Genomic DNA, 25,931 nt, shown 5'->3' on the forward strand with positions numbered 1-25,931 from the left:
TCCTCCTCCACCCCTACCCCCCCGCACACACTGTTCTCCTCCACCTTTACCATCCGACATCTACTCAAACATATGTAACACACTTTTATCCTCCCTTCTATGTTTAAATATGAAATGTGTCTTTTTTTTTTTTACAAATTCTGTACAGTTTTGGAGCTTGGGAACACTTGGGAATTTCAATGTTAGTGTTTGTGAGTCAGACATAGGGTGATCTATTGGAAATATCCCCATGTTGTGACAGGAAGTTCAGTACAACTGGCTATAAATCAGGCTGTTGGTATTGTTCATATTTCTGTCAAAAACACGTTTTTTAGTGACCTATCACATAGTTGTTTCTTTTGAGATTTTTCATAATAAAATTCATCCTCTCCTGAATCCTAAATGAAGGGTGCTTTTGGCACTCTCAACGTAAGGTTTTAACAGATGTGTGTCGACACAGATAAACATTAGGGATTTAACTAAGTAAACTGTAATTCACTCGTGATTACCTAGTTACACTTATGATTTGATGTGGATTCTTTATAAGCCCCTCCTTAGAGATCTATAATGGCAACGTAACAGAATCTACCTCATTGTCCTCCATGGAATCCCTAAACAAGCTTCTGGTGTCATCACAAAATAACAAAATATGTTACAAAACAAAGCTATTAGAATTTTTTTTTATGATACTTTTAACGTTTTTTTTTGGGTATGTACAGTGTTTTGTGTTCTATGTACATACTCCCCAGATGCAGCAAGCAAGCAAAACCAGAAAACAAACCTAAACATCACTATGACTGTAAACAGATGTTGTAATCAATCCTTTGCCAATAAAATAATGAAGACTTCTTTACAAATTGAAGTTGATTTGTCTGTAGCTGTAACTTTGCGGGCACCTTGCAGTTGTTCTCTCAGCTTCTCTACAATTTGCTGTACCATAACAGGTCATGTGCACCGGTATCACACAGCAAAATAAATATCAACACAGACATCTAAATATGACATGGTCTGTATATACATGGGAACAATCTCATTTCCTCAGAACACTCTTTCAACCACGCAAGGAATAACCATCATGCTACAGATTTCACAAACCTAGCCTTTGCCATGAAATGTTTCTGTTATCAGACACAAAATGATTACAACATTTACGTGATTTATATACTGAATGTGGATCTCATTAAAACGTTTCCATAGTTGATTTTATAGCATAAAATGGCCAAGCCTTGCTGTTAGAATCCCAGGAGAATTATTGGCTTTCAGATGAAAGTCAGTCAGACTGATATAATTGACATTTTGACAATTATTTTGATTGAGCTTACACGCATCCAAAGCAACGTACAAATAGTGCATCAAGAAAGTCCAGCAGAGGATCTAAGATCATAAGTGCATAGTTCTAACATTTGTTATGTGTTATGAAACTTGGACTGAAGTTACATAAAACACAGACTGGTGCTGCTCGGAAGGGCCTGTCAGTGGACTTTTCCAGGGCTTTTGTTGTGGTGTATGTGGAATGTGACACACCACACTGTCCTTGGCATCGCGTGGGAGTAGAGAAAACACAGAGAGACTCCTGTTGGCTGAAGCAGAAAATTGATATTTAGCGTAGATAGTTGGGTTTGAGACTTGGTACTTGTCTCCGTTACTTTGTGGAACATTCTTTAAAGCGGTGTGCCCAGTGGCAGCTTGGACCTCGTAGGCCTCAACGTGGCTCCATGTCACACGCTAGGTAAACGCCTTCTCTCTCTATTTGCTCGAGAAGATGGTAGGTGTCTGATCAGAAAATACAGTTTCTGTATCATGAAAGAAGTCTTGTGATCTTTGATGTTCTGTGCTGCTTCTTATTTGGTTTGACTGTCGCTTTGGTGCAAATTGAATTAGATAGAAATCTAAAATGTGATCATGAGAGAGAGCCACAGGAGTATTAGAAAGCAGAGTTCACTAAGCAGATGTGTGTTCATTTGTAGTATTGGTCAATAGAGGCTCTCCCATACTCCAACCAACAGATCCACCTCCTGTGCTGTTTGTATGTGCTACATAGTTATAATGTAAGTATGTATTGTATTTGTGTGTGTATACTATCTATGTAATCTATACATTTGTGAGAGGCTCTGTACAGAAGGTGGCAACCAAGTTCCTTGAAAATGATCATCAATGAGGCATCTATTCATCCATCCATCCACAGGCCCTGGTATTCTGTCAGGTTATCAAGTTATGCCTGACCAAACATGCAAGACATTGGATGATTACTGCTTTCATATAGTCATTCAATCGCACACCTCTACCACCTCTCTTCCCCCTTCCTTTCAACCAACCATATCCTCCTTCTCTTCCAACCTTCCCCTTCTTTTGCTGTCACTGCCCTCCCTCTCCTCTCCCCCTCTCCGCGCCCCACGCCCCACGCCTCACCTCCCCCTCTCTTCTCTGACATCGCCCCCAGCCCTCCCCTCTCTCCCTCACCGCCTCCCTCCCCTTCTGTTTCCCACTCTAACACCCCCACCTCTCCCATTCTCCTTCCCTACCTCCCCCCCACCTCCTTTCCTTCTCCCCCCCCTCCCCCAGCTCCTTTCCTCCCCCCCCCCCCCCCCAGCTCCTCTCCGAGACCCCCCCTCCCCCACCTCCTTTCTTCCTCTCCCTATTCACTGTCTCTCAGCGGGGGGGGGGGGGTACCTTTCTAAGGAAGGCGCCTGAGGAGGACCACAGCCATCCCAGAATGCTCTCTCTGCAGTTGCGGACCGTCTTCACAGTAATAAAAGGGTTGAATCAGCAGTTGGGCGCTGCCGCTGCCAGCTTCCCAGGCTGCCATCTTTGGATTGTTGTGTTATGATGTATCCCCAGCCGCAGCCCTGGACACAGACCACAGGGGAATCGCCTGCGCCAGCCTCTCCCAGGCAGAGCTAGACGACGGGAGTTGAATTACAGCTGCAGGAGTTTCTCTTGACAGTCTTTTCAAATGGCATTGATAGGGAGTGTCACATCAGGTCTTTATGTGACTACTAAATGTTAAAGGTGTTAGAAAGGTATATTTATCTTTGCATCAGGCAGAGTTGTTTGAACGCGATGAGGGAAGCGTGTTGGCCAGTGCCGGCTCAGCCGCTCTCAGCCACAGGCTCATGCAGCTCACTGGAACACAGCAGAAATGGCATCTGATTGGCCCTGAAGAACCCCTGATTGTATCATTCAAACTGGGCTGGCTTGGCTGGCCGTGATTGACTCCAAGCCTGTATCAGCTGCCTCGTCTGGTCTTCCCAGAAGAGAGAGCACAGTGACAGTGTGAGGCCTCCACATCTCTCACTAACCTACTGGCTCTGACTGTCTCTGTCTGCCTTCCCTTCTGCAAGGGAGGAGTGGGTGTGTGTGGAGGCAGGAAAGGGTCTCAATTCACTGTAGGATAAAACAGACGACAGGGCAACCTTTGTAAAAGAAGCAGCCAGGCTGACTGGTCTGACTGACTCTGGTATGTCTCTAGCCTGACTTTGACTCTTCTCTGACTCTGACTCTGGTCTGATTGGTCTGATTCACAGTTCTCTCAACGTTTTCTCCTTTCCCAATTGGTTATAGTACAATTGCATTTGTCCATTGAAATCCCCTCACACACACACACACACACACACACACACACACACACTCACGCAAACACAAATGTGTGTATGAGCGTGTGTGTGCATGAGTGCATGAGTGTGTGTCTGTGTGCTTGTGTGTGTGTGTGTCATCCCCAGTTCCACTACCCCAGGCTACTTTCCCCATCTTGTGAGTGAGTCTCATCATCGATTCCGTGCTGTCCGGCCGTCTCCCAGGTCTTGGAGCCCTCTTAGTGATTGGCCCAGTGTGGAATCCCTCCATTGTCTCCTCCGAGTGCCTTCTCGGCTCATTTCCCCCTTTGTGCTCACCTATCGTGTGCAGTTGACCAGGGACACATCATCCTAGCCACGTCCCAGACTGGGGGCCATTAAACACCAAGAAAAAGAACACTGGCGATTTTCTAAAAAACAACTCGCTTTTTAGTTGGACAAAAGGTTTGTTTCCTCATAGTTGGACCCATGAGGGTTGTAAAAGGGAGGAGAATGGGGAAGATTAAGGAGACCCAAATTGGGGGTGGGTGGGGGGGGTAAGAGGATTCTGGATGGGGCTGGGTTCACAGACACTGCAGGTCATTGGACAACTGGGGCTACAATTTAAAGGAAATAAGACACTGTCTTCCAGGAAGTTGATGTTGACGAGCAAGTATAACTATATCAAACCTTCAGTTATAGTTGCTGTTTCAATACTTATTTTAATACTTGTGTGTTTGTTGTACTTGTACTTTTTTTCATGCGGTCTGTATAAATGATACTGTGCTAGGAAAGTGCTTCATGCTGTCCATCAAATATTTATGTTGTCAAATATTTATTCGGTTCTATTCACAACCCGCTGTGGAAGACCTGAATGAGGCTTGGCAAGTAGGGAACTGTGTTGAACAGCATATTGTTTTGACAGGGAAGGCTTGTTTGTAGGGATACCAAATGGAACACACAGCACCCTGTAACATCCATCTGCCTGGGTGATCTCTCACCAGACCACACACCACCACCAACTCTGCTGTGTGTGTGTGTGTTTGAGAGAGAGAGAGAGAGAGATAGAGAAAGAGAGAGAGAGAGAGAGAGAGAGAGAGAGAGAGAGAGAGAGAGGGGGAGGAAGAAAATTAAAGAAAGAGAGAACATTAATCCTTCTCAGCAAGCCATTAAAACAATCTACCTCCACAGAGACTATGAGTGCCAGTTAGACGCTGAGTGTGAGTCTAAGATTGAGACCTCTTGGGAGTAAGAAAACTTTCCTCACGTGTTAAGAATCCCCAGCAGTGACTGGACCACTGAAAGCTATTCTGGACTCCACCCATGTCTGATTGCAAACAAATGTGTGGAGGTTAGGAAGGTGGTTTACGCTGCCACGCGGTCGCTCCTGTCCCTTCTGTCCCCTCCCCACATCTGGAGTCACTGTTTCTCCACTTCAAGGTTAGCAGTGTTAGTTTGCGTAACTGTCCTTTGAGGTTTTTTGCATAAGCTGTAGGTCTAACTGTCTCTCAGTCCTTCCCCTACCTCAATCTCTTAAAAAATGAAATGTTGGATTTGCTGAAAATCGTTTTTTTTGTGTCAAGCGGTCCCACGCAGCTGTGTTAAGTAATTGAAAAGCCACTTGGTTAAGTCCTTGGTTCTGCTTTCTGTCCCTCTCTCTCTCCCCCTCCTCTCTCTCTCTTTGCTTTTTGTCCTCTCTCTCCCCCTTCCCGCTCTCTCTCCCTCCTCTCATTTCCTTTCTTTCCTTGTTCTCCCTCCCTGTCTCTCTCTCTCCCTCCCTTTCTTTCCCTCCACCATCTCCCTTCCTCCCTCTCTCCCCCTCCTCTCTTTCTACAAGAGCCTTCTGCGGTGACTCCTCACGTCCACTTCCTGAGGAAGTCTTTGATAGACGGTAGTAGTAGATCTGTTCTCTGATCCTTCCATCCCCCTTTCCTCATCCTCTCTCTCTCCATTTTCTTCTCTTCCCCCCTCTTTTCCCCTTCACCTCCCCTTCACCAACCATCTGTCTGTCTGTCTGTCTGTCTGTCTGTCTGTCTGTCTGTCTGTCTGTCTGTCTGTCTGTCTGTCTCTCTCTCTCTCTCTCTCTCTCTCTCTCTCTCTCTCTCTCTCTCTCTCTCTCTCTCTCTCTCTCTCTCTCTCTCTCTCTCCTCCTCTCCCCCTTTGCCTAGGGCTTTGGCTCTCACACATAGCTGTGAGCCCCTGGTTGATCCACAGGGGAGAGGACCCCCCCCCAACCGCCCCCCCCCCCCACACACACACACACACACCACCCCAGGCCAGGGTGCCAAGTTTGTCCTAATGAGTGTCATAAACCAGACAGGCTGTTTCACTTCAGGCTGGGCTGGAAAACTACAGGCAACACTGAGAATGTTCAAGTCCTGTCCTGTACAACATAATCTGTAATCAGTGTTCTAAACAATCCAACCCTATCAAACCAACGAATTAACATCCTGTGCTAAAGGTACATCCTCTCTCTCTCTCTCTCTCTCTCTCTCTCTCTCTCTCTCTCTCTCTCTCTCTCTCTCTCTCTCTCTCTCTCTCTCTCTCTCTCTCTCTCTCACTCACTCACTCTCGCTTTCTCTCTCTTTTTTTCTTTCGCTCTCTCTGGGAGGGCTTTGTGCTACAGCACAATTCCAGCACAGGATATAAAAACAACTGCGCTGGCGCTCTAGGAACCAAACCTATTCCAAGAATGGAGTCAATTGCTCTGTACTTAGAGATGATGGACGTTTAATCTTTAGTGAATCTACTTGTTCTGAGAGGGAGGGGGACGACGACAAGGCTGTCGATTCATTTGGCAGGTCACGGGTCACTGAAGAGAGCTTTGATGGAGAAGGTTGGGGAGGGAGGGGGGCGATGGGGGCCGGGCGGAGGAGGAGGAGGAAGGGGGGGGGGGCAGATGGAACATCTCTCGCAGACCATTGATCCGTTTTTATTAATGGAAAGACGGAGCCACCGCAGCGATTCCCCACAATCTGGCGAGGACAGCGAGTGTGTCATCCAGACCAAGCGCCAACGTTAACATTCCTGTCTCCCCTGAGGAGTGCTCTCGTGTTGCCGCACAGATCACTGCGTCTTTCCCTTCATCAGCGGGCAGCAGCTAATCATTTCTGGCCTCGCTCTCATGGACGCTGGCCTGATGAGCCCCAGGCTTCAATAGAGAAAGAGTTGCCAAGTACAGTTAATATCCAATTAACCTGATCGCTGAACCTGAAGCATCTCTCCTAAAAACTGGATCTAGATAATGTGCCCACTTACATAGCACATTAAAAGCCCTGGCGTGGCTGTATTGTGATGAACGGCGGGTAGCTGCTCGTTAGTATTAGCGAAGGAGCTTCTCGTTTTCCCATTCAAGATGGCGGCCAGGGAGCGACTGGCTGGAGCTATGGCGGAGAAAAGCAACTCTTTGATCTCTCTTAATGAGGTAGTGTAGGGATTTCCTCGCTCTAGTGAAGATTCTCTGCAATCCACGATCAATGTGACACTGTACTTTCAACCGAGCCCACGACTAGCTAGTCTTCTCTTGTTCTGTTGGTATTTAGGTGAAAACAAACGCTGAGGGAACGCCGTGTCTCTACTGTCACGCCTGGGTTAACATTCTCAGGGGGGGTGGGAGGGTGCGCTGTCAGCAGGGGGTGCTGCAGCACCCTCAGCACCCCTAGTTCATGCTGTCAGGGGGTGCTGCAGCACCCTCAGCACCCCTAGTTCATGCTGTCAGCAGGGGGTGCTGCAGCACCCTCAGCACCCCTAGTTTGTGCGGCCATGGTGTAGATACCATTAACCCTCCCTCTATATCTACCAGCCGGAGATGTACATCTAAGGACTTCCTCTCTGATAAGCTATCATAGCTTACTGAAGAAGAGAGAGCGGGTGGGAGTTTTTGTGAATGTCATCAAACAAGCAGACAAGCTGAATGTTCGTCAGAAGGTAATCAGGGGTAGCTAATCCCTAGCTGTGGAAGCTCCTGCAGTACATGCGTTTCTCCATCTGCCTAGGAAACAGGATTAGCTAATGACTTTGAGCTGAGTGTGGTGTGAGGTGGGGGGGGGGGTGTGTGAAAACTCACTTTCAAGGAAAATGTGATCCTCCAATGCTGATAACACTGGTTGTTCTGCACATTCTAGACATCCCCTGCCCCAGCCACAGGCTCTGCCTCTGTCCCAGCCCCAGCCCCAACCCTAGCATCAGCCCCAACCCCAACCCCAGCCCCAACCCCAGCATCAGCCCCAACCCCAACCCCAGCCCCAACCCCTGCATCAGCCCCAGCCCCAACCCCAGCATCAGCCACAGTCCCAGCCCCAAAGCTGAGCCCCACCTCTCCTTTGGCCTCAGTTCATCTCAGATGAAACCCGCTGTTGTTTTAACACATTCTATTGACTGACTCTGAATTCATGAGGAGTTTCTACAACATCGCAAAGGTTAGCTCACACAACCGAACCAGAAGTTCTGGTTCTTTTTTTTTTACAGAATACATTTCCTTTGTGATGTTATTTTTGAACTTGGTACACGGAACATAAGACGCAAAAGAAATCCTTGGTCAAATAAACACTGACGATTCTATTTGGACACATTTTCCAGTGACAGAAGGATATGTGTTTGTGTTGTGTATGCTGAATTCCTGCATGTGGTTTGAAGGGGATTCATGTCTGTGTGTTTAAGCACACACACAAACACACGTACACACACACACACACACACACAGATGTTAGGCTGCGCTTGTTAGTTATTCTGCAGTTCAACCTTCAGCTGTGTTCTTGTGTTTTTAGATTGCACAGAACTTTATGCCTTTGTGGGTGTTCAACTTGTGTCAGGGACCTCGGGGAGGGGGTCCCTAAGGTAAATGGTAGAGAGGATGGTAGGTTACACTACTAGCACGGGACCCCCCAATGTAAAAAATGTTCCCTCCCATAAGGAGTCCCATTGCTTTTACAGGAGAACATGAGATGTATTTTGACATGTACATTCGCTCTTGAGAGAATTCAAGAATGGTGTTAATGTCTGCCTCTTGTGTGTTACGTGATTAAACCTTTCCACAATAAAACAAAACACTTAAGTGTAACAGCTGTAATAGGTTTGCCGCTGATGGAGAGAACTGGGGGGGGGGACAGGAACGCAGGCACGTAGACAGACAGCTAAAGGAACGGCCTTTCCTGGCCTTTCCTGACTTCCTGTCGGTACAAGGACGTCACACTCCTCCTACTGTTGTTGCCAAGGTCATCCCAAGCGCGGGTCAAAGCAAACCCGATTGGATTCCAGTTTCCCCTTATTCAGTGTCAAACAACGGCTGTGAAGGATGTTGATGCTCCAGAAACAACACGTCCCTGCATGAGACGATGGAAGTGGAGGTTCTCTTTCTCTGCGTCCCTCCTCTCACGCCTGGAAGCGTTCTTGGCATAACAGGGTTCATTTCAACATGGTGTCAGCTGTCCAACAATGTATTATTCCTTACCAGCATGGCATTCTTGAGTGAGGTATGGTTGGACGTGGCATGCTGATTCTTGATGGGTTATAATTTACGTGTTGTAACTATCATTTGTCATCAGTGTTTCTCTGACAGATCTCTACATGTTGGATTGAAAAACTGTTCTCTTTCCCACTGTTGACGTTTCTCACGGTTGTGTTCACAACAAAGTGGTCAAGTAAGAAAAGGGATAGTGGAACTAAGATTTCAATTAGTTCTAGGTAAACACAAATTTATCTTCTTTTTCCCCTTCCTACCCACCCGTCTATCATCCTACCACGGTTGGCACAAGAGGTTGTGTGGTGAAGTCTGCCCTCTGCTGGTAATAGAGAGGACAGCTAAATGAACTTGACCAATTCAAATACGGTATGCTGTATTTTAACATTATAAAAGGATAAATGAGAATGCAAATGAAATCGAACAGGACAATAGTTAAACTCATTAAAGTTAAACATATCTTTATTTTCAGTTCCACAAATTGCAAAATAATGAACCATGAGGAAACATTTTAAGATAATAAATTAGTATAAAATGTCAAACAGAACAATACAGCAACCTTAAAAATGACTCCAGTTCCATCTAGAACACTCTAGTGTAATCTAGTGGAAAGCAGAGGTGAGGAGGAGGGAGAGAGGTTGAGGGGTGTGGAAGCTAGTAGGAGGGGCTGGGTGGAGGAAGATGAGTGGGTGAGGGAGGATGAAGGTGAGGAAAGAGAATAGTGGCCGGATGAAAAGAAAGGCGAGTGAGGGGAACATGTTGTTGTTGTTGTAAATGTAACAGAGGAGGATGGTCACCCTGTAGATTCTCCATGGGGATGTTTGGAATTCTGTTTCGGTCACCCTGTCACTCGAACACACAGCCGTAGCAGGATGGATTGGCACAGATTTCGCAAGGATCAGGGGGTGTGATGAGCAATGCTGGAGACACACACACAAACACACCCAGCATTGTTAGCTTCCAGTGTCCCTCTGACATTAAACATGCTGAATGTCAAACTCCAGGCAAATATTGACAAGGGGAGGATGTCCTGAAGCCTTACAAGGTTTACACACAATTCAAAACGAGGTTTACACAACATTAAGGATTATGCACAGCGATAGAGTCCTACACAAGCCCTCTTTGTTTCATTCATTTTATTGCCTAAACCCTATTTACTCTGCTCTCAATGGTCTCCTGCCTGACATAACTCTTCAGAGCAGTACACACACACCCACACACCCACACCCAGTAGCAAGGCATGTCTGGGATGTGTCCAGACCGCAGAGCAACAGCAGCCACACGTTAGCCTATAAGTTACTGCATAAACACTTGGCCAACCTCCACTCCAAAATGCTGTATGCGACCTACGAGACTGTTGTGAAGGGGCAGCATCTGCCACACGTCCCCTACCCTCCAGCCCTGCCTCTGCTGCTCTGCCTTTCAGACCCTGAAGCCTGCAGGTGTGAGAGGGGCGGGGGATTAGCCTGGAGGTGGGGATGTGGGCTCACAGCCCAGCAACATGCTGTTCCATCTGAGACCAGTCACAAACCAGTCACAAGCTCTCAAGTCACAAGCAGTCTGGCTCTGACATACTGCAACACCGCTTGGCTGGAGGGGGTTTGGAGAGGCACTGCAGCTGATCCAGATTAATCGCTCCCCTTGACAACGTGTATAGAGTACAGAACATGTTCCGGCCAATGGGCTTTGCTATCTTGAAGGTGGATATTAGAAGGCGAAATGATCAGTTCACGTATTCTTCTTTCGCGAAACGTTTCTCGTTTGTGGAAAACGGTTTGAAAGAATGACCCCGTCGCGCAAGGTGCAACCAGCGTTTTGGGAGGAGTTGCGATCTCTGGGCTCTGACTCACCTAGCCGGTAGAAGGTCATGGCTGCTCCTCGGCCATGGCACACTGGCAGGAAGGCCTGAGGCAGGGCAGGGTCGGCACAGAGGGACGAGGCGCTGGTCTCGGCCAGGCGAGGGTTCAGGAAGGAGTCTGCATCCATCAGCTCCTTCAGCACCTTCACTGCCTCAAGAGGGTAGCTTCTGTCTCCATCCTGCATACGCACACACACACACGCACACACACACACACGCACACACGCACACACCACACACACACACACACACACACACACACACACACACCACACACACACACGTACAGAGTTTGTTTTAGTCTCACAATGTACCTGACAGAATAAACTATGAAATAACGTTTTGAAATGGTTCATTACTCTGAAAATGAGTTTTCTTCCACTCACCCTGACCTCCACACCCAGACTGCCCCACAGGACACAAGACGTCAACAGCAGAAAACCCCTTAATGACCTCATTCTCAGGCCGGTTGCAAAGTCTCTGAGTCTCAGGTCTGTGCTAGTGGAAGCACAAGTCGCTGCAGTGATGCAGTTCTGTTGCAGCAGTAGTACAGCTCTTCTGTAGTGGTGGTACTGCTCTGTAGCAGAACAGGTTTGTAGTAGTTAAAGTACAAGTCGTAGATTTTCAGCTCTTCAGTAACAGTGGAACTGCTCTGTAGTAGTGGTAGAAGTGCACCTCAGGAAACAGATCAGACTCTCTGATGTGTATCTATCACACACCAAGCCCTTATAAAGCAACGCCGCGACGAGTCAGTAACTCATTAACACCAAAAGTCTATAGGGGCTTGGCTGGACCCTTGGTACCAATGTCTCCATAAGATAACAAATGGCCAAAGGGTAGCTCATTAATGGATCCTCTTTTTTTTGTAATTTGCGTGGTACTTCTGTTGACACAGTCTGACGTCCCTACTGCCTCACCCACATCCTGTAAATCTAAGGCCGTCTCTATCCCACACTTGTCTGTCTCCGCTGATAAGAAAGTGGAAGGAGCCGTTCTCCAGGGTTAGGGTTCAGAGGATGATGACGTGTTTCCCTGTTTCCATATAACATCGGCCTGATGGATTGCTCCCTGTCGAAACAGCTGTGATATTTGCTAAAGCTGACATTATCCGGGTGTTAAAGTCACCTGTGAGTTCTACTGACGGTCACATTCAGTCGCCCATCATCTAGGTGCGGTCACAGAAATTGTCGGTGATTGGTGCTTGCATCAAAAATCGGAGACGTCAGCAGATTTGCACACTGCCACGTCAACATTTTAATTCTCACACTGTAAATGTGACTTCTCTGGTGACGCGACGGGTGTCACTGTGTCACATGGCGGTGTTGTTTCTTTCCTCACATGCCACCTTCAGGGTTTGATTCCTCAGATACCTACCGTTCACAAAAGCCACTTTAGCCGCATGCCGCGAGTAGACGCTACTTGTACTTGCCGGGCTGCTAAGAACACAAAATAACTTTCTCTAACCAGACAGCACCCCCGACGTTGTTAGGCCAGGACACCCCCCCCCACCCACTTAAGGCAAGGGTTCTGCTCATTGGATGATTCAAGCTGACGTTTCCATACCATTGTGACCCCCCAGGAGAGGAAGTGGAAAATGTATAATATGTGGATAAATGATTAAGGGAACTGCTCCACTGAGGGGAATATACGCCACGCACACTGGGCCATGGAGAGTCCACATTAACGCCAAGGCCACCCTTTCCAGGTCCACCACAAGCAAAAAGAGGAAGGGGAAGTGGTATGCTGCTGCCACTGGCAAGGACAGGAGCAGACTACAGCGGATCATCCACGCTGCCAACAAGCTGATGGGCTGAAATCTGCCTTCCTTCCAGGACCTGCACACCTCATGGACCCTGAGGCGAGCGACGATGATTGTGTTTGACTCCTCCCACCCTGGACACTCTCTGTTCCAGCCCCTCCCCTCTGGCAGGAGGCTACGGTCCATCAGGACCAGAACCTCTTGCCACTAGAACAGTTTCTCTCCATCCGCAACTGGTTTCATCAACAAGGCAATTCATCTCGATTCTGATTCTGAAGAGCCGTACTATACTGTTTCGGGCAATGGATGTGGAAGAAAGCTTCTTGGCTCATAATAGCCTATATACTCAAGTTAATGGATAAAACAATGCACATTTTGGATTCATAATTTAAGAAGAAGAAGTAAATCAAATCAAATCAAATGTATCTGTATAGCCCTTTTTACAAGCAATGTCACAGAGTGCTTCACATACACCCATAGAACTGACCCTCAACCAACCTAAACCCTCAAGGAAGACAAGGAAATACTCCCAGAAAAACTCACTGGAGAAATATAATTGAAGAAACCATTAAGAGGCCGTGAAGAATGTTGAGGATTGTTATTACGTAAAAAACCTTTCCTGAACCCAGCACAACAGTGTGCAACTCTGATGATTAACTACCGACCCATTAACCCTCCTCTTGTCTTGAGAAATAATAACACATCACCTTCAGGCCACTGTGACCTTGCGTAGAATTGACATATCTCGACTCAACATCAGATTTTTTCTTAACTCTAGCTTCCCCAAAGTACAGCTAGAAATACAGAACACATAAGAATACAGGCGTAGGTGGTTTGAACTAAGTCAAGGAAGTTGTGGTTCTGCAATGTTACCATGAACACTTCCCAATGAAAACGTGTAAATTGTCCATTTCAAGACGGATGACCAAATCTATAAGCTACTGGTCTTTTTAGAACATCCATGTCCGAATATACACTCATTGAAATGAATAATAGACTATAAAAGCTGGCCTTAGTCTAATTGCTCAGTTTTGTTCTTCCTGATATGACTTCAACAACATATCCACTTAGTGGAAAAAGGTGGGCTAACAATAAGGCTACTGTTAGATCCTGTTGTAGGCTACCAATGGAAAGAGAGTGCACCCGCAAAAATGTTGATGACACTTAGGATATCACATTGATTTTGCTGCACTCTACTATGCACTATTGTAGTTGATATGTTAATGCTTCTCATTGTGGATCTTCTGTAGCCTAACTTCTGTTTGTATGCCTCTTTGGGTAATACTGTCTGCTAATTCAATGAAATGTGAAATGTAATGTAAAGACATTCATAGTCGCACACAATGTTTTAATCAAGAGGTTTTTATTAAACATAAGTCATTCATTAACAAAAGTAGAAAATTCCTGCTTTCAAATAATGAAAAAAGAGCATTTCTGTATTAAATAAGTACATAAAGCAAAGTCTGTAACAAGTAGGAAAAGTCAAGAAAGTGTGAGTGCTATACTTTCCAAAGTAACAGTTGTCTACAAAACTGAGTGTACCCCAAATGTATTTGTTTTCCTGCACTTTTAGCTGGTCTTTCAGTTTCAAGAAACACAAATGACAAAGGATAGGAATATTCAAGAAACAAGGAATTCCATTATGTTGCATTCAACCAACCGAAACAACCAGAGAAAACAACGAAGCAACAAAACCTGGAGCGACCTTGGAGGTAAAACAGAAACCCAAAAAGAAACAGTCACGCAGTCATCTGCTAGCGGGGTCCCGGGAGGTTCCCACGACGACAGCCATCTCCATCAGCACCCTGTGCAGGCAGCAAAAGCACAGATCTCGCACACATCCATGGGCATGAAGGCTGGAGATGAGACAAGAAACCAAGGAGACGTTAGAAAGGTTACCACGGTGACCAATTTGTGGTCGGCAATGCCATTGTTTAAAGCAGCCATTTGCCATGAAACTCAATTAACCTCATTCTAATCAGTAAGCGGGCATCCGAGATCAGTGAGCATTTGATGATTGCTTTGTCTTGTTAGTGTCTGAGCAGGTGTTGCGCCTGATTGTGGCTGGCAGTGTGCCCTGGCTAACCTAGTCTGAAGAGAGAATCAGACGCTCCTCGTTGCATACACAGAGGCAGGAATTCCTTTGGCAGGTCTGGGTTGGTACAGACAGCTGCCAGGCTGGTGCTCAACAGGCGAGGGTTCTCTTTGTCGGACAGCTTGCTGCTCTCAGCCAGATCCTGAAGCTTCTTCACCGACTCCAGAGAGAACTCAAAATCTCCTTCCTGCAGAGGAGATAAGGAGGAAGAGAGGGGGAGAGAGACAAGACACATCATGAAAACCTGAAAGCCTACATTAACAGTCATTCCTTTTTAACTAATGAGAGCTGAGATAGCTGTCATTTTGTGGACAATACGCTACCACGACGGATATGTGCCTCCGTATGTGAGGTAATAAGAATGTAACGTGGTTGACACAAGATGCAAATTTCTGTTTGCTTCTTTTCAGAAACACAAAGCTACTGTACAGTTGTACATTAGCTTCACCCAGCATCTTCCCTGACGTCCATTCCAAGTCCCTACAAGACTTTTTATGTCACACCTCCATGGAAAGGCAGCAAGCCAAACCCAGATGAGCGAGGTTTTACCAACCCTAACCACAACAGAAGTTTTACTAATGCTGGCCACAACAGCTGAGAGAGGTGTTACTTACTTTAACCACAACAGCCTCAGAGAGGGAGGTCAGGCACAGCGCCAGGAGCAGGAGAGCTGCCTTCATCTTGTTGAGTTTTGGGAGGGATTGTCTTCCTGTTGGTTCTGTAGCTGGAGCTGCGTTGGGCAGGTGCTCGAGTCGTGTCTGCTCTCCGTCCGGCTCCCTCTGACTTTTTGAACTGTTCGCCCCACAACCCGCTGCCCTGTGATTGGCTACGAGGCCACCAAGAGTTTTTTTCTCACGGTTAATCAGTAGGGAAGGTGCTGGTTTACGGCGCCATAAAGAGGAATTCATAGCTCCACTCTGACCTCATCTACTGTCTTGTTTTTTTTTTATAGATCCATGAGTGCCCCCCCCTCCTCCTGCTCCAGTGGGCTTACGTTTGGTTAACGTGTAACCGCGGTGCCGTCACACATTTGTGAGCTCTTGCACACAGCCAGACAAGGTGTGCAGGAGACCCGCTTCGTTGCCCAAGAGAATGCCGTATAACTTATCCACGGAAGGGATTGTTAAGTGTAAAACCAAGGTCAGCACTTTTCTAAGTCATGCTCTCTCAAATGAAATCCAAATCGAATCAGATTTGAGTTGTGTCTCCTTTTATACAAGCAATGTCACAGAGGGCTTTACAAAAGCCTACAGATCAGTACAGATAGCAAACTTAAAACCTCAAGGGAAAACTCTCAAAATTCTCAGAGAGAAACCAAATGGAAGAAACATTGGGAGAGTTAGATATGTTGTGAAGGTGCAGACTACAGGCTGGGGACGGTTACCCAACGCTTTTCAGCAAGTATGTCCACAGGGTAAACCCCTTTCCCCAATACTGGAACGTTTTCTGTATATGGAAATGCTAGACTCTTTGAATGCATTCAGTCATGGTATTATTACAAGAAAACCCAATGAGCTCCAATTAGGCTACATCATCCTGTGGAGTCATGTTGGACTTTCACATCCCTTTGTGGACTTACAACAGTATGTCATGACTATTAACACAGGGATTTGCACTAATTGGTGTATGTGTGAGCGTGTGTGTGTGGGGGGGAGCGGGGGAGGGGGTCATGAAGGGAAGGTTGACACAGTGACCTCTATGTAAGGTAATCCTTGATACAGGTAGGTATCAAATATATAAATACATATATTTTAGACTTACTTATTTTAGACTTGATACTTATATATGTATAAAGGTTATCAGTGTGGTTATTAGTCATTAATGTCCTGAATATATCTGCAGTGCACTTTGCTGCCAACAGGGGGCTTAGCAACATGCATGTCTTGTTTCATCACTGCAATATTTTGACATGATCCATCCAAACATACATTTAATTTATACTCTGCGGAAAACAAACAAAGCCCAGCCTCTCCTGTTCACACACCTCTTAAATGGTCATTCCCACTATAAAGCTCCCATAGTTTTTCAATATAAAGAATCAGTTGATAGACTAGTTCTGTAGTGAGCTGGGAGTGGCTCCTTCACTCGCTTTAAATCACTCCTTTGTTTTACTGCTCTCAAAGAGTGTTGTTAAACTGTGTGAACTTTGCATCAGACTGATAGGCCTGTTTCCAGACATTGTTTGAACGTAGGCAACATCCACATACAGCAAACTCTGATGTGCAAGTTCTCAAACAGGATTACATGAAACCACACTTGGTCATGTGGTTGGGGGGGGGGGGGGGGGGGTACCTAACCCCCTTCTCCCCCAAAGCTGTAGGAAAGTGTTTGTGTCTCCATCCAGTCTACATCTCAGTTCAAGTTTTCAGGTTATTTACCATTTGTAGCACGTACAGCTTCCACAGCTTCCGAGTCATACATTTTCAATTCAATTCACTCTATTGATCCCGAAGTGAATTCAAGCATTCGAGTAACACCAGTCATGGTCTGTGACAGGCCTCTGGAGGGTTGTGTATATTGGTTGGCACTCTGTGTGGAAAAGATCCTGTGCTGTGCTGGAGCCTTGGGTCCATTCTGCCTCATTCTCAAGGCCCACAGTTGAAAATGACGAGAGGGATGACGATGAGTGGACTGACACACAAGTCTTGACAGGTGACCTTGCTGCTCAGGAAGCTTTATTGTCTGGAAGTCGAGCCCGCCTTGTCCAGACAAGCAAGACTAATGACATCTATTCAGCCAAGACTCAAGTCAATAATCATTTTAGGAGGAACACACTGGAGCCGGTAGAAACCTTCAGATAGACACTTTCACCGACTCTTTATGGAAGAATATCTTCCATGAAGAGTTGTTCCTGAACAACAATGCCAGTGTGGTTCTGTTGCACTTTGGTCTGAATCAAACATGTGACTAATAACAGATAACTAGACTTGTTTATCCGAGGGGTGGTTGATTCATTAAGTGTGAGGATTCACGGAGCCTTTGAAATGTATCTGAAGACAATTTATTGCGAAGAAAACGTGCTCAGGGATGACAAAAGTGCCAACAACTGATTTACAACCGCTTAGAATTGCGATTAAATGATAATAATAAGTTAGAAGTGCAAGCTCTCTGGCAGTAAAGTTTCCCGAGACACGTTCTGAGTCACGGTGTCACTCACCAGGAAATGACCGAAGACAGACTGGGCCGGTCCACTGTGACTAACCCTACAACCATTGACTAGCCAGACTGAATCTCTTACCAAATCTCTTTACACACCTGGGTGGGTGGAAAGTGGACCCTTACCTGCCAGAATGACTGGAGTGTCTGGAGGTTTGGTGTTGGTAATTAATTAACCTGTATCTGTGTGTTTTATTGAGATTAATGGCTTTTATACAAATCATTTCACACTATCTCCCATTCCCAGTCCAGTCCAGACTAAAATTGTCAGGCCTATTTTCATAAAGGCTGATTTTATTGGGGTTACAGTGTCACTGACTGTGTGTCAAAGAGAGCACATGTTGGCATGAAGGTTAACACTTAATATTGACTAGTTACACTTGTTAATCTTAGAAGACCCTTCTCAATCCTTAAAGGTCTATTCCGCTACTTCAAAGCAACTGTTCAGCTCCGACAGAGGAGCAATAAAGATGGATTGCAAAGTCATCAATCAGGGTGAAAGAGTCAAACACACTGTGGCACCGTGACTATGAATCTGATGAACTCCATGGAACCCACATACGACAGGGAATGCTACATGCATGCACCATGCATGAGTCTATGATTGTGATGACGATAGCGACTGTGATCATAACACGTCTGTGTGTGTGTCTGCGTGAGCTTTTTGTGTTGTGTGCACGCTCATCTGACGTGTGCGTGCATGCACATGTGCATGTTGATAATATGGGAGTGACACACTTTGTTTATGGCCCATATGAGCATAAGGCCATGATGATGTTCAGGGGTGACAAACTCAGACATTTCCAGAAAAGTTTGATATCTCTCCTTGTGTTGAATTTGTCAGGTTCCAGCTGACACGATGGAATGACAGGATACCTTTTGGAGCCATCCTTCTGTCAGAAAAGGCATTTCCTCTTTGAAACAGTCCTCATCGTCAGTGCAGGGGCTGTGACGCACACACATACACGGCTCCCTCCGCATCAACGGATGCTGTACATCAACTCATCCAAATGTCACATCTTTTACGCAGACAACGTCTCCTTATCTAGCTCAATGGTCCTGCTGTCCTCACCATATATTCTCATGCTGAGGCTGTAAAGACAGCAAATCATCTATGTCAAATAGGCTTATGCCACAGGACTGCCAATAAAGGGAACTTGGTCAAGCCTCTCTCTTTCTCTTTCTCTCTCTGTCACACTTCCTTGTCTCTTTCTCCTTGTCTCTTTCCAATTTTCTCCCAGAAATGGAATCTCTTTAATGTTGATGAGTAGTAAAGCATTGTTATATGTGTAGGTGACATGTGAGTGGCTTCCTCCACTGGTATTCATGGTCACATCGTTATGGGAAAGGTTGAATGGTTAGACCCAAATACTACTGTGTCCAGAAAGATGTCCGTTTATGATGGACTTGTTGTTCTTTAGAAGTGCTAGTTGTCTCACAGAATGAAATAATGGCTATTGACACTAATGAAGATAGAGAGATGATGACACAGCTAATTAAAATAAGGACAATTATGTTATTGTGAGAGCAAATATGATATTTCAAGTGAGTAATAAAAAAATCCCCATAATATTGTTTTAAACAGGTTTTAAAAATGGATTAAAAAAAATAAAATGATAAACATGTATACGGCAGGAGTGAATACAAGGCATGCATAAAATGAAGGGCTTCTCATGTGATCATGTGTCTTGGTGTAGAAGCTTGTTACCACACCACAAGCGTGCTACCACATCTTTCTTATGTCTGCCAGGCTACATGCCTGGTAGACATGAGAAAGGATAACAAGCCCTTATTTCTGCAGTAGCAGCCATTGTTTCAAGCCAAGAAATGAGGGGCGAAGCTTGGATGAAATACTGTCAACCCTGTCGTCTGCAGTAGGATTTACCCATGTTAGCATGCCACTATTGGTGTCAGTCTGACCCATCCGGCGGTGTTTCCCAAAGTTCCATTTAGGAAATCTGCTGAGTAGGAATACTAATCTGTAGGCACTATCTGGCACAAAGCACTTGTCACATGGGTCTTCTCTGGAATTAATTTGTTGTAAACAAAAACAAAACCTGAAGCAGATTACCTGCAAATACTGAATATCATAGGGAAATTGGTCATTTAGCGAGAGACTGTGGGGAAGAAGTGGATCAGAAAGCTGACATAAACGCAATTTGTTCTATATGCTGTGTTAACAGAGAAAGTTCTCAACGCATAGACAGTTTGTATAGTTTGAAGTCAAACCACCCACCATGAGTGGTTATTAAGACGTGTCAGGATTGCTCCAACAGAATGCCTGGATAGATAACTGCAAGAGTCCGTTGTGGTCCTATCAAACTTGATAGGAATACTAAATATTGGAAAACAGAAGGATGATGTGTACCATGTCCTAACCCCCACTTCCCCAGATTAGCCCAGGGTCATGCACAGTTATCAAATGTAATCCTTTTTCTTGGTGTCTCTTAGCAACCATGATTGCAAAATGTGCTAGCCAGCCAGTGTTGGTCTGGAAATAGCCGGGGAGAAACTCACTTTCATTTCATACTGTGACACACAAAATGAATCTGTCACACCACTTTGGTGTATATCGTTAAGACAAATGAGGCCCCTTGAGCTTTATCACTCCACTGTAAAGATAAATCTTTTATGAGCAAAATAGCCATAAGTCAGTTATTCAAAAACTGATTTCTAAAATGCCCAAAGCTTTAAGTAGACGACAGACTCAGAAGAGTGCAATACAATGTCTTTCTGCGGCCTGGCATAGATCAGTCTGGTCCTTTTCACAAAAAAATTAAAAGGTTCAATGCGGAACTTAACAATGTGTATAATAGGAGAACTCTTGAAAGAACTGTTCCAGATGGAAGTACTTTTAGCTCTTCAGGAAGCTCTTTGAGAACCTTTGCTTTGAAAAGGTTATTTTAGGGAATCTTTTGCATTGGGCTTGAACAAGAGCACAAAGAATAAAAAATATTTTATCTACAAGGGAACCCCTGTTCTCCATCTTTGACTATTCATATCTACACAGTCCAGCTAGAATTTTCTTCCACAGTGTAGTGTGGTATCGTAGTAGGCTAGTGTAGGCTACTTTCATCACTGGTGCATATTTTGTAGTTGGAAGAATGGTTAAGAAAGACACAAGGCGTTATTTAAACGATCACATCTTGGCAATTGTAAAATCTGTATTTTCCCGCATTCAACGAGAACACAAAGGGAGAACCGTTGCTGAACTACACCAGTTCTGTTCACATTTTCCACGTTCCAACTAAAAACATTAATTGCCATCACTTGCTCTCTCCATCTCTTTATCTAATTTATTGCAGTGAGTATTAATAGGGAGCCAGCTAAATGGTGACTTAAGAGCAATAAAGGTGACACTCCTCTTTAAGGCGTGGAGGAGATCTACAATCTCACAATTAATCACTCAAACTGAAAGCTGAATGGAAACCTGGCAGAAAATGATTCTTTGCGAATGATCACTCAGGGACTGTAAATGTCCCATTTTATTCTCTCACAATTATGTCCACCAAGTGGAACTATACAAGTGTACTGTAAATGCACTGTATAGCTATGTATACAGTGTATGTGTACAATTTATCACCAAAGTGATACTTTATATTAACAGTGTAACTTCAGCTGTACAGGATATGTTGACATAGAACATGGCAGAATGAAATAGTTAGAATGACTATAATGTCCTGTACTTCTTTACCCGGACAATCTTCTGCAGGCAACACTCATTTTTGCCAAGGTCAAAAATGTTTGGAGAGCTTGAGGTTGAAACAAAATGTTTGTGTTTTTACTCTACGTGCCTCTTTTTTATGTTATCACAGGGGTGGCTGTGGCAACAGTGATAATCCTTGATCATTTGATTAGATAGGTAGAAGAGGTTATAAAAAGTGTGTTCTGGGTGTACTGTAGTATTGTAAAAGGTTGATACTACATTTTAGCTACAGATGGCTGCGGCTACATGGATAATCATCATGATTAGCAGTGCCGGTTTCTTCCTACAGGCGACATAGGCAGCCCCCTCGTGCGGCATGAAGAGGGGGGCGGCAATTTCCGAAAAGAGCTTGCGGGGTTCGGGCGCCCCGGTTGGTGCCCCGGGGGGGGGGGGGGGGTAAGGTCACCTGTTCATCTTGCCCCGCTGGCAGGTTTTGTTGTTCCTATTGTCCTAGTAACATATGTAACATGTAACATATGTTATCCTGTAAACAATCCAGCCTGGATTGAAAGGTAATTTAAGGGTGTTGCCCTCAACACCAAATGACAGTAAAACATATTTTAGCCTTGAAAATGAGGGGAGGATTGTAGGTCACACTTTCTCCTACTCTCACATGATGTTTCAAAAGGTCATGTGTGTTTAGTATAGTACCATTACTATAGCTGAATATGTAGATATAGTTACATAATACGGTATCAGTGTATAAGCAGTCTACAATGTATACAAATACGAGAGTTTGTGATCTTACATTCAATGTAGTATATATTGTTTGGACATGTTACAAATTGTTGCAAATGTTGCAAGTTGTTAACATTTTCTCACATCCAACCTTTCATCACAAGACACAGTAATAACCGTTAGTATTTTTTTTTTGATCTCTTCAAGAATTTTTGAGACGATCAGCAAGCTCAGCATGCCAAATGAGAAGTCAGCTATGTCCTCAGTTGTAAAGATAACAGGACGTTGATGTATCTTAGAGATCTGGAAGTAGGACATTATGCAAGATCAATTACTCCACTGAATGTCTTGAGTTGAACGCATCCTCGGATTGTACACGTGGGGGCAGTGTACATGCTGAACTGACAGACTCTCCCACTGTTACAGATGTCTGCCTCAGATTCTGAGTGGAATCACTCTAGCATTATCTAGTCAGATCTACAACAATTAGGTTTAACAGATGTACAGTTCTTTACCTCCACCTGAAATATGCTTTGGCCTCACAAAATTCTATAAAAAGTAATAAAGTCAAACAACATGGAGCAGTCTGTTACAGATGAATACACTGCGTTTCAGAGCCCAAAGGAAGAAGTAGAAAAACAACTGTTACAGGACGACAACCATGACGACCTGCACGTCAAACATCCAAAAACACTGTGTCTTTGCATCGATAGAGTAAGGAATGTGGTGGTGATCTAAACTTCCTTTCTTTTGAGGCTTTCGCAAACCCTAACTGGCCACATTGAGACACAAGATAGAATCATGCAAGATTTTGCAATCCGACGTTCACAGACACCAACATTCATGGTGGATTTCCACGCCTGCAGGGCTGCGGGGCACGAGCAGGCCTGCAAACATCTACAAGGATCATTCTCCCTCCACCTCTGCTCCAAATGTACCTTCCCCACAGTGGAGAGGGTGCCGCTGCTAGTCCAGTTCACTCAAACAGCCTAACGTGCTGAGGGTGAAAATGATCTGAGAGGATTGGGTCATGGCAACTGAAAATGTGGTTATGCTTGAGAGTAGAAATGCTGCTGATACAGCATCTGTGGTCGACGGAAATAGCAAGTATTCCGATAAAGCGCTGTGTGTTCATTAGAAAAGGGGTTCATGTTAGCCATGACTCTGTTTACCCATGATGACACTGCTATGGGTTGGACACCACACTGAACAGTGGACACGGATCACATGCGTCGCCATGTCTTGCAGCTCTGTCACACAGCTTCTCTCCCCGGTGGGGACATCGAGTTGGAACTGACTTTAACTGGATACACTCTGCCCTCTGTTGGTCAAGCCCTTCAGTACATGAAGTTGAAAGACCAAGTTGAAAGACCAACAACTGAATACTGTACATTTAGGTGTTTTACTAAAAGGAACAACATAAGTGACTGACAAACTGAAATGGAATGAATGGAGTAAGCTTCCAGGCATGTGACTGTGGCAGCTCTTTAAGCCTTTTTTACATCGCTCCCTTCCTCCCCCCCATCACTATCACTCCTTCACTGCTGGGAAATAATAGTAAATATCTGATGGGTGACAAGGAGTGAAGGAAACCAGGGAGTCAGGGGCGGATCTAGAGATTTTCATTCGGGGTGGCAATGGGGTGGCAGAAGGAAGTTGTTGTGTGGCCTCCTGGAGGCAAATCAAAATCCAAAGTAGGGTGGCAGAGTACTCCATATGGTAAATGATTAGGCTGTAACATTGTAGTTTAAATTAAACAGTAACAATATTATTTATTGAAATGTTCTGTCATTTAAATAATATTTTTCCATGGGAATATTGGGGAGGCAGTATTTTTTATTGGGGTGGCAGCTACCACCCCTTGCCACCCCTTAGAATTGCCACAGCAGGGAGTGTGGAAATGTGGACTATTAATAGTGACCCTTCATCAGTGTGGCTGATTATCAGGATTGCAGAAACAGGAGTTGGAGCACAGAGGAGGAGATGGGGATGGTGTGGAATGCAAGAGGAGAAACACACCACCCCAATGGGGAAACTATGGTCACCTTAACTGGTCTCAATTACATGTTGTGACTGGCAGATTGGAATCAGGTGTGTGATACCACGACTAAATTGGACCATTGGGAAATGTGTGCGAGGCTAAGACACTGTCAGCACTGTCAAAGTGTCCCATGGTGCGGACCATGGAAAACTGTAAGAATTTAGATTTCCGAGTCATGACCTACAGCATATTCACATTCAAGTGCATGTGAATGTACACATCGCTTTGGATCAATGCGTCGGCTGAGTGAATATCAAATGTAAACTATTTGATGTGAGTTGTGTTTTTTTCAATAACAATGAATTTCCATTACATGCAGTCACATAGCAACTGATGAGTCCAGTAGAAGGTATTAATGGTTATTGTAAGATCTTATGCTATCTGCTAGGGAACAATGAATATTAGAAAGTACTACACATTTATGTAAAGAGAAAAGGAAAATTATGAAACACAAACCATGTATATATATTTTGACTGAGTAATATGTGCATTTCACAGCAAAATAATTACCCAAGTCCAGATGGAATTCACATACTCCTTAGAATGGATAGCACCGGTTCATTTCATGTCTCAGACAAGTCTGGTCTTGTCTGTTGGGGAATTGAGTAATTCAGAAAAGAATAACTCAAAATAAAATCAGCTTGTTGGTTTCACACTCACAATGAAGCTGTTACAATGATCTTAAAAACTCTTAAGGACTGTGTGTACAAAACTCTTAAGGACTGTGTGTACAAGACTCTTAAGGACTGTGTGTACAATACTCTTAAAGACTGTGTGTACAATACTCTTCAGAATCAGAAAGGGGTTTTAATCGCCATGAAAGTTTGCACAGACATGGAATTTACTTTGGTATGACAAGGAATTTACTGGCAATTTACAGGACTTCATACTACCATACTTGAAACTGAGAATCCTGAGAAACTGAGAAAGCATTGTGTACAGGGACCTCTTCTGTTGGCCGAATAATTAGTTTGTTATAAAATAATGTTCTCTGCAGCAACTGAATAAATGTAATGCATAAAGGCATTCAAAATATGATCAAAGCGAGAATGAATGAAAAGACTCCCAAATGAAGAGTTGATTTGCACCTGTGGCTTTCATTGGAAGTTAACGCTGAGTCTCGAATGTGGGCTATTGTAAACATACTAAATAAAAGTAATCTGCAAGGTTACATTTTTCCTTCCCGTATTCCACTTCTCTTTTTGTGTTTTTATTATTATTGTGTTTTATCGATTCTTTCAGCATGCAGCAACAGGTGAATACTAAATGAATATGCTTCACACGTCACACAACATCCGGCATTGGACTTGTGTACACATTTTTTTCAAAATCTTTAGGTATACCTAATTTCACCTAACCATCTTCAAAACAAACAATTCAAATTCACAAAAGTTGCTTTTCGGTTGCCTCGAGCACTGTGACATGTTTCTTACTGGAAATTGGAAATTCAAATGTCCATTTGATGTAGCCTACTATTTAAAAAAAAGGAAACACTTTGATTGAAAACATCCATAAAAAAAATAATTGGCTTAATGATGTATAGCAAACATCGCTCTCTCTCTCTCTCTCTCTCTCTCTCTCTCTCTCTCTCTCTCTCTCTCTCTCTCTCTCTCTCTCTCTCTCTCTCGCTTTCTCTCGGTCTCTCTCGCT

General features: G+C 44.6%; 2 protein-coding genes across 2 annotated transcripts; both read right to left on the reverse strand.

The window, feature by feature from the left end:
• Positions 1–9,463: 9,463 nt before the first annotated feature.
• Positions 9,464–11,333, reverse strand: LOC146273067 (guanylin-like). Its single transcript, XM_084705791.1, has 3 exons — positions 11,233–11,333; positions 10,839–11,025; positions 9,464–9,908 (listed from the first exon to the last, which is right to left on the reverse strand). The coding sequence occupies exons 1-3, from the start codon at positions 11,302–11,304 to the stop codon at positions 9,835–9,837; spliced, it is 333 nt and encodes a 110-aa protein (XP_084561917.1). The 5' UTR covers positions 11,305–11,333; the 3' UTR covers positions 9,464–9,834.
• Positions 11,334–14,015: 2,682 nt separating this feature from the next.
• On the reverse strand, positions 14,016–15,437 carry LOC146273068 (guanylin-like). The gene is made up of 3 exons (XM_084705705.1): positions 15,315–15,437; positions 14,692–14,887; positions 14,016–14,461 (listed from the first exon to the last, which is right to left on the reverse strand). The coding sequence occupies exons 1-3, from the start codon at positions 15,378–15,380 to the stop codon at positions 14,403–14,405; spliced, it is 321 nt and encodes a 106-aa protein (XP_084561831.1). The 5' UTR covers positions 15,381–15,437; the 3' UTR covers positions 14,016–14,402.
• Positions 15,438–25,931: the final 10,494 nt, after the last annotated feature.

The sequence above is a fragment of the Hypomesus nipponensis genome, chromosome 9, assembly GCF_054491055.1.
Source record: "Hypomesus nipponensis isolate SF chromosome 9, ASM5449105v1, whole genome shotgun sequence".
In the NCBI taxonomy this organism is placed as follows: Eukaryota; Metazoa; Chordata; class Actinopteri; order Osmeriformes; family Osmeridae; genus Hypomesus; species Hypomesus nipponensis.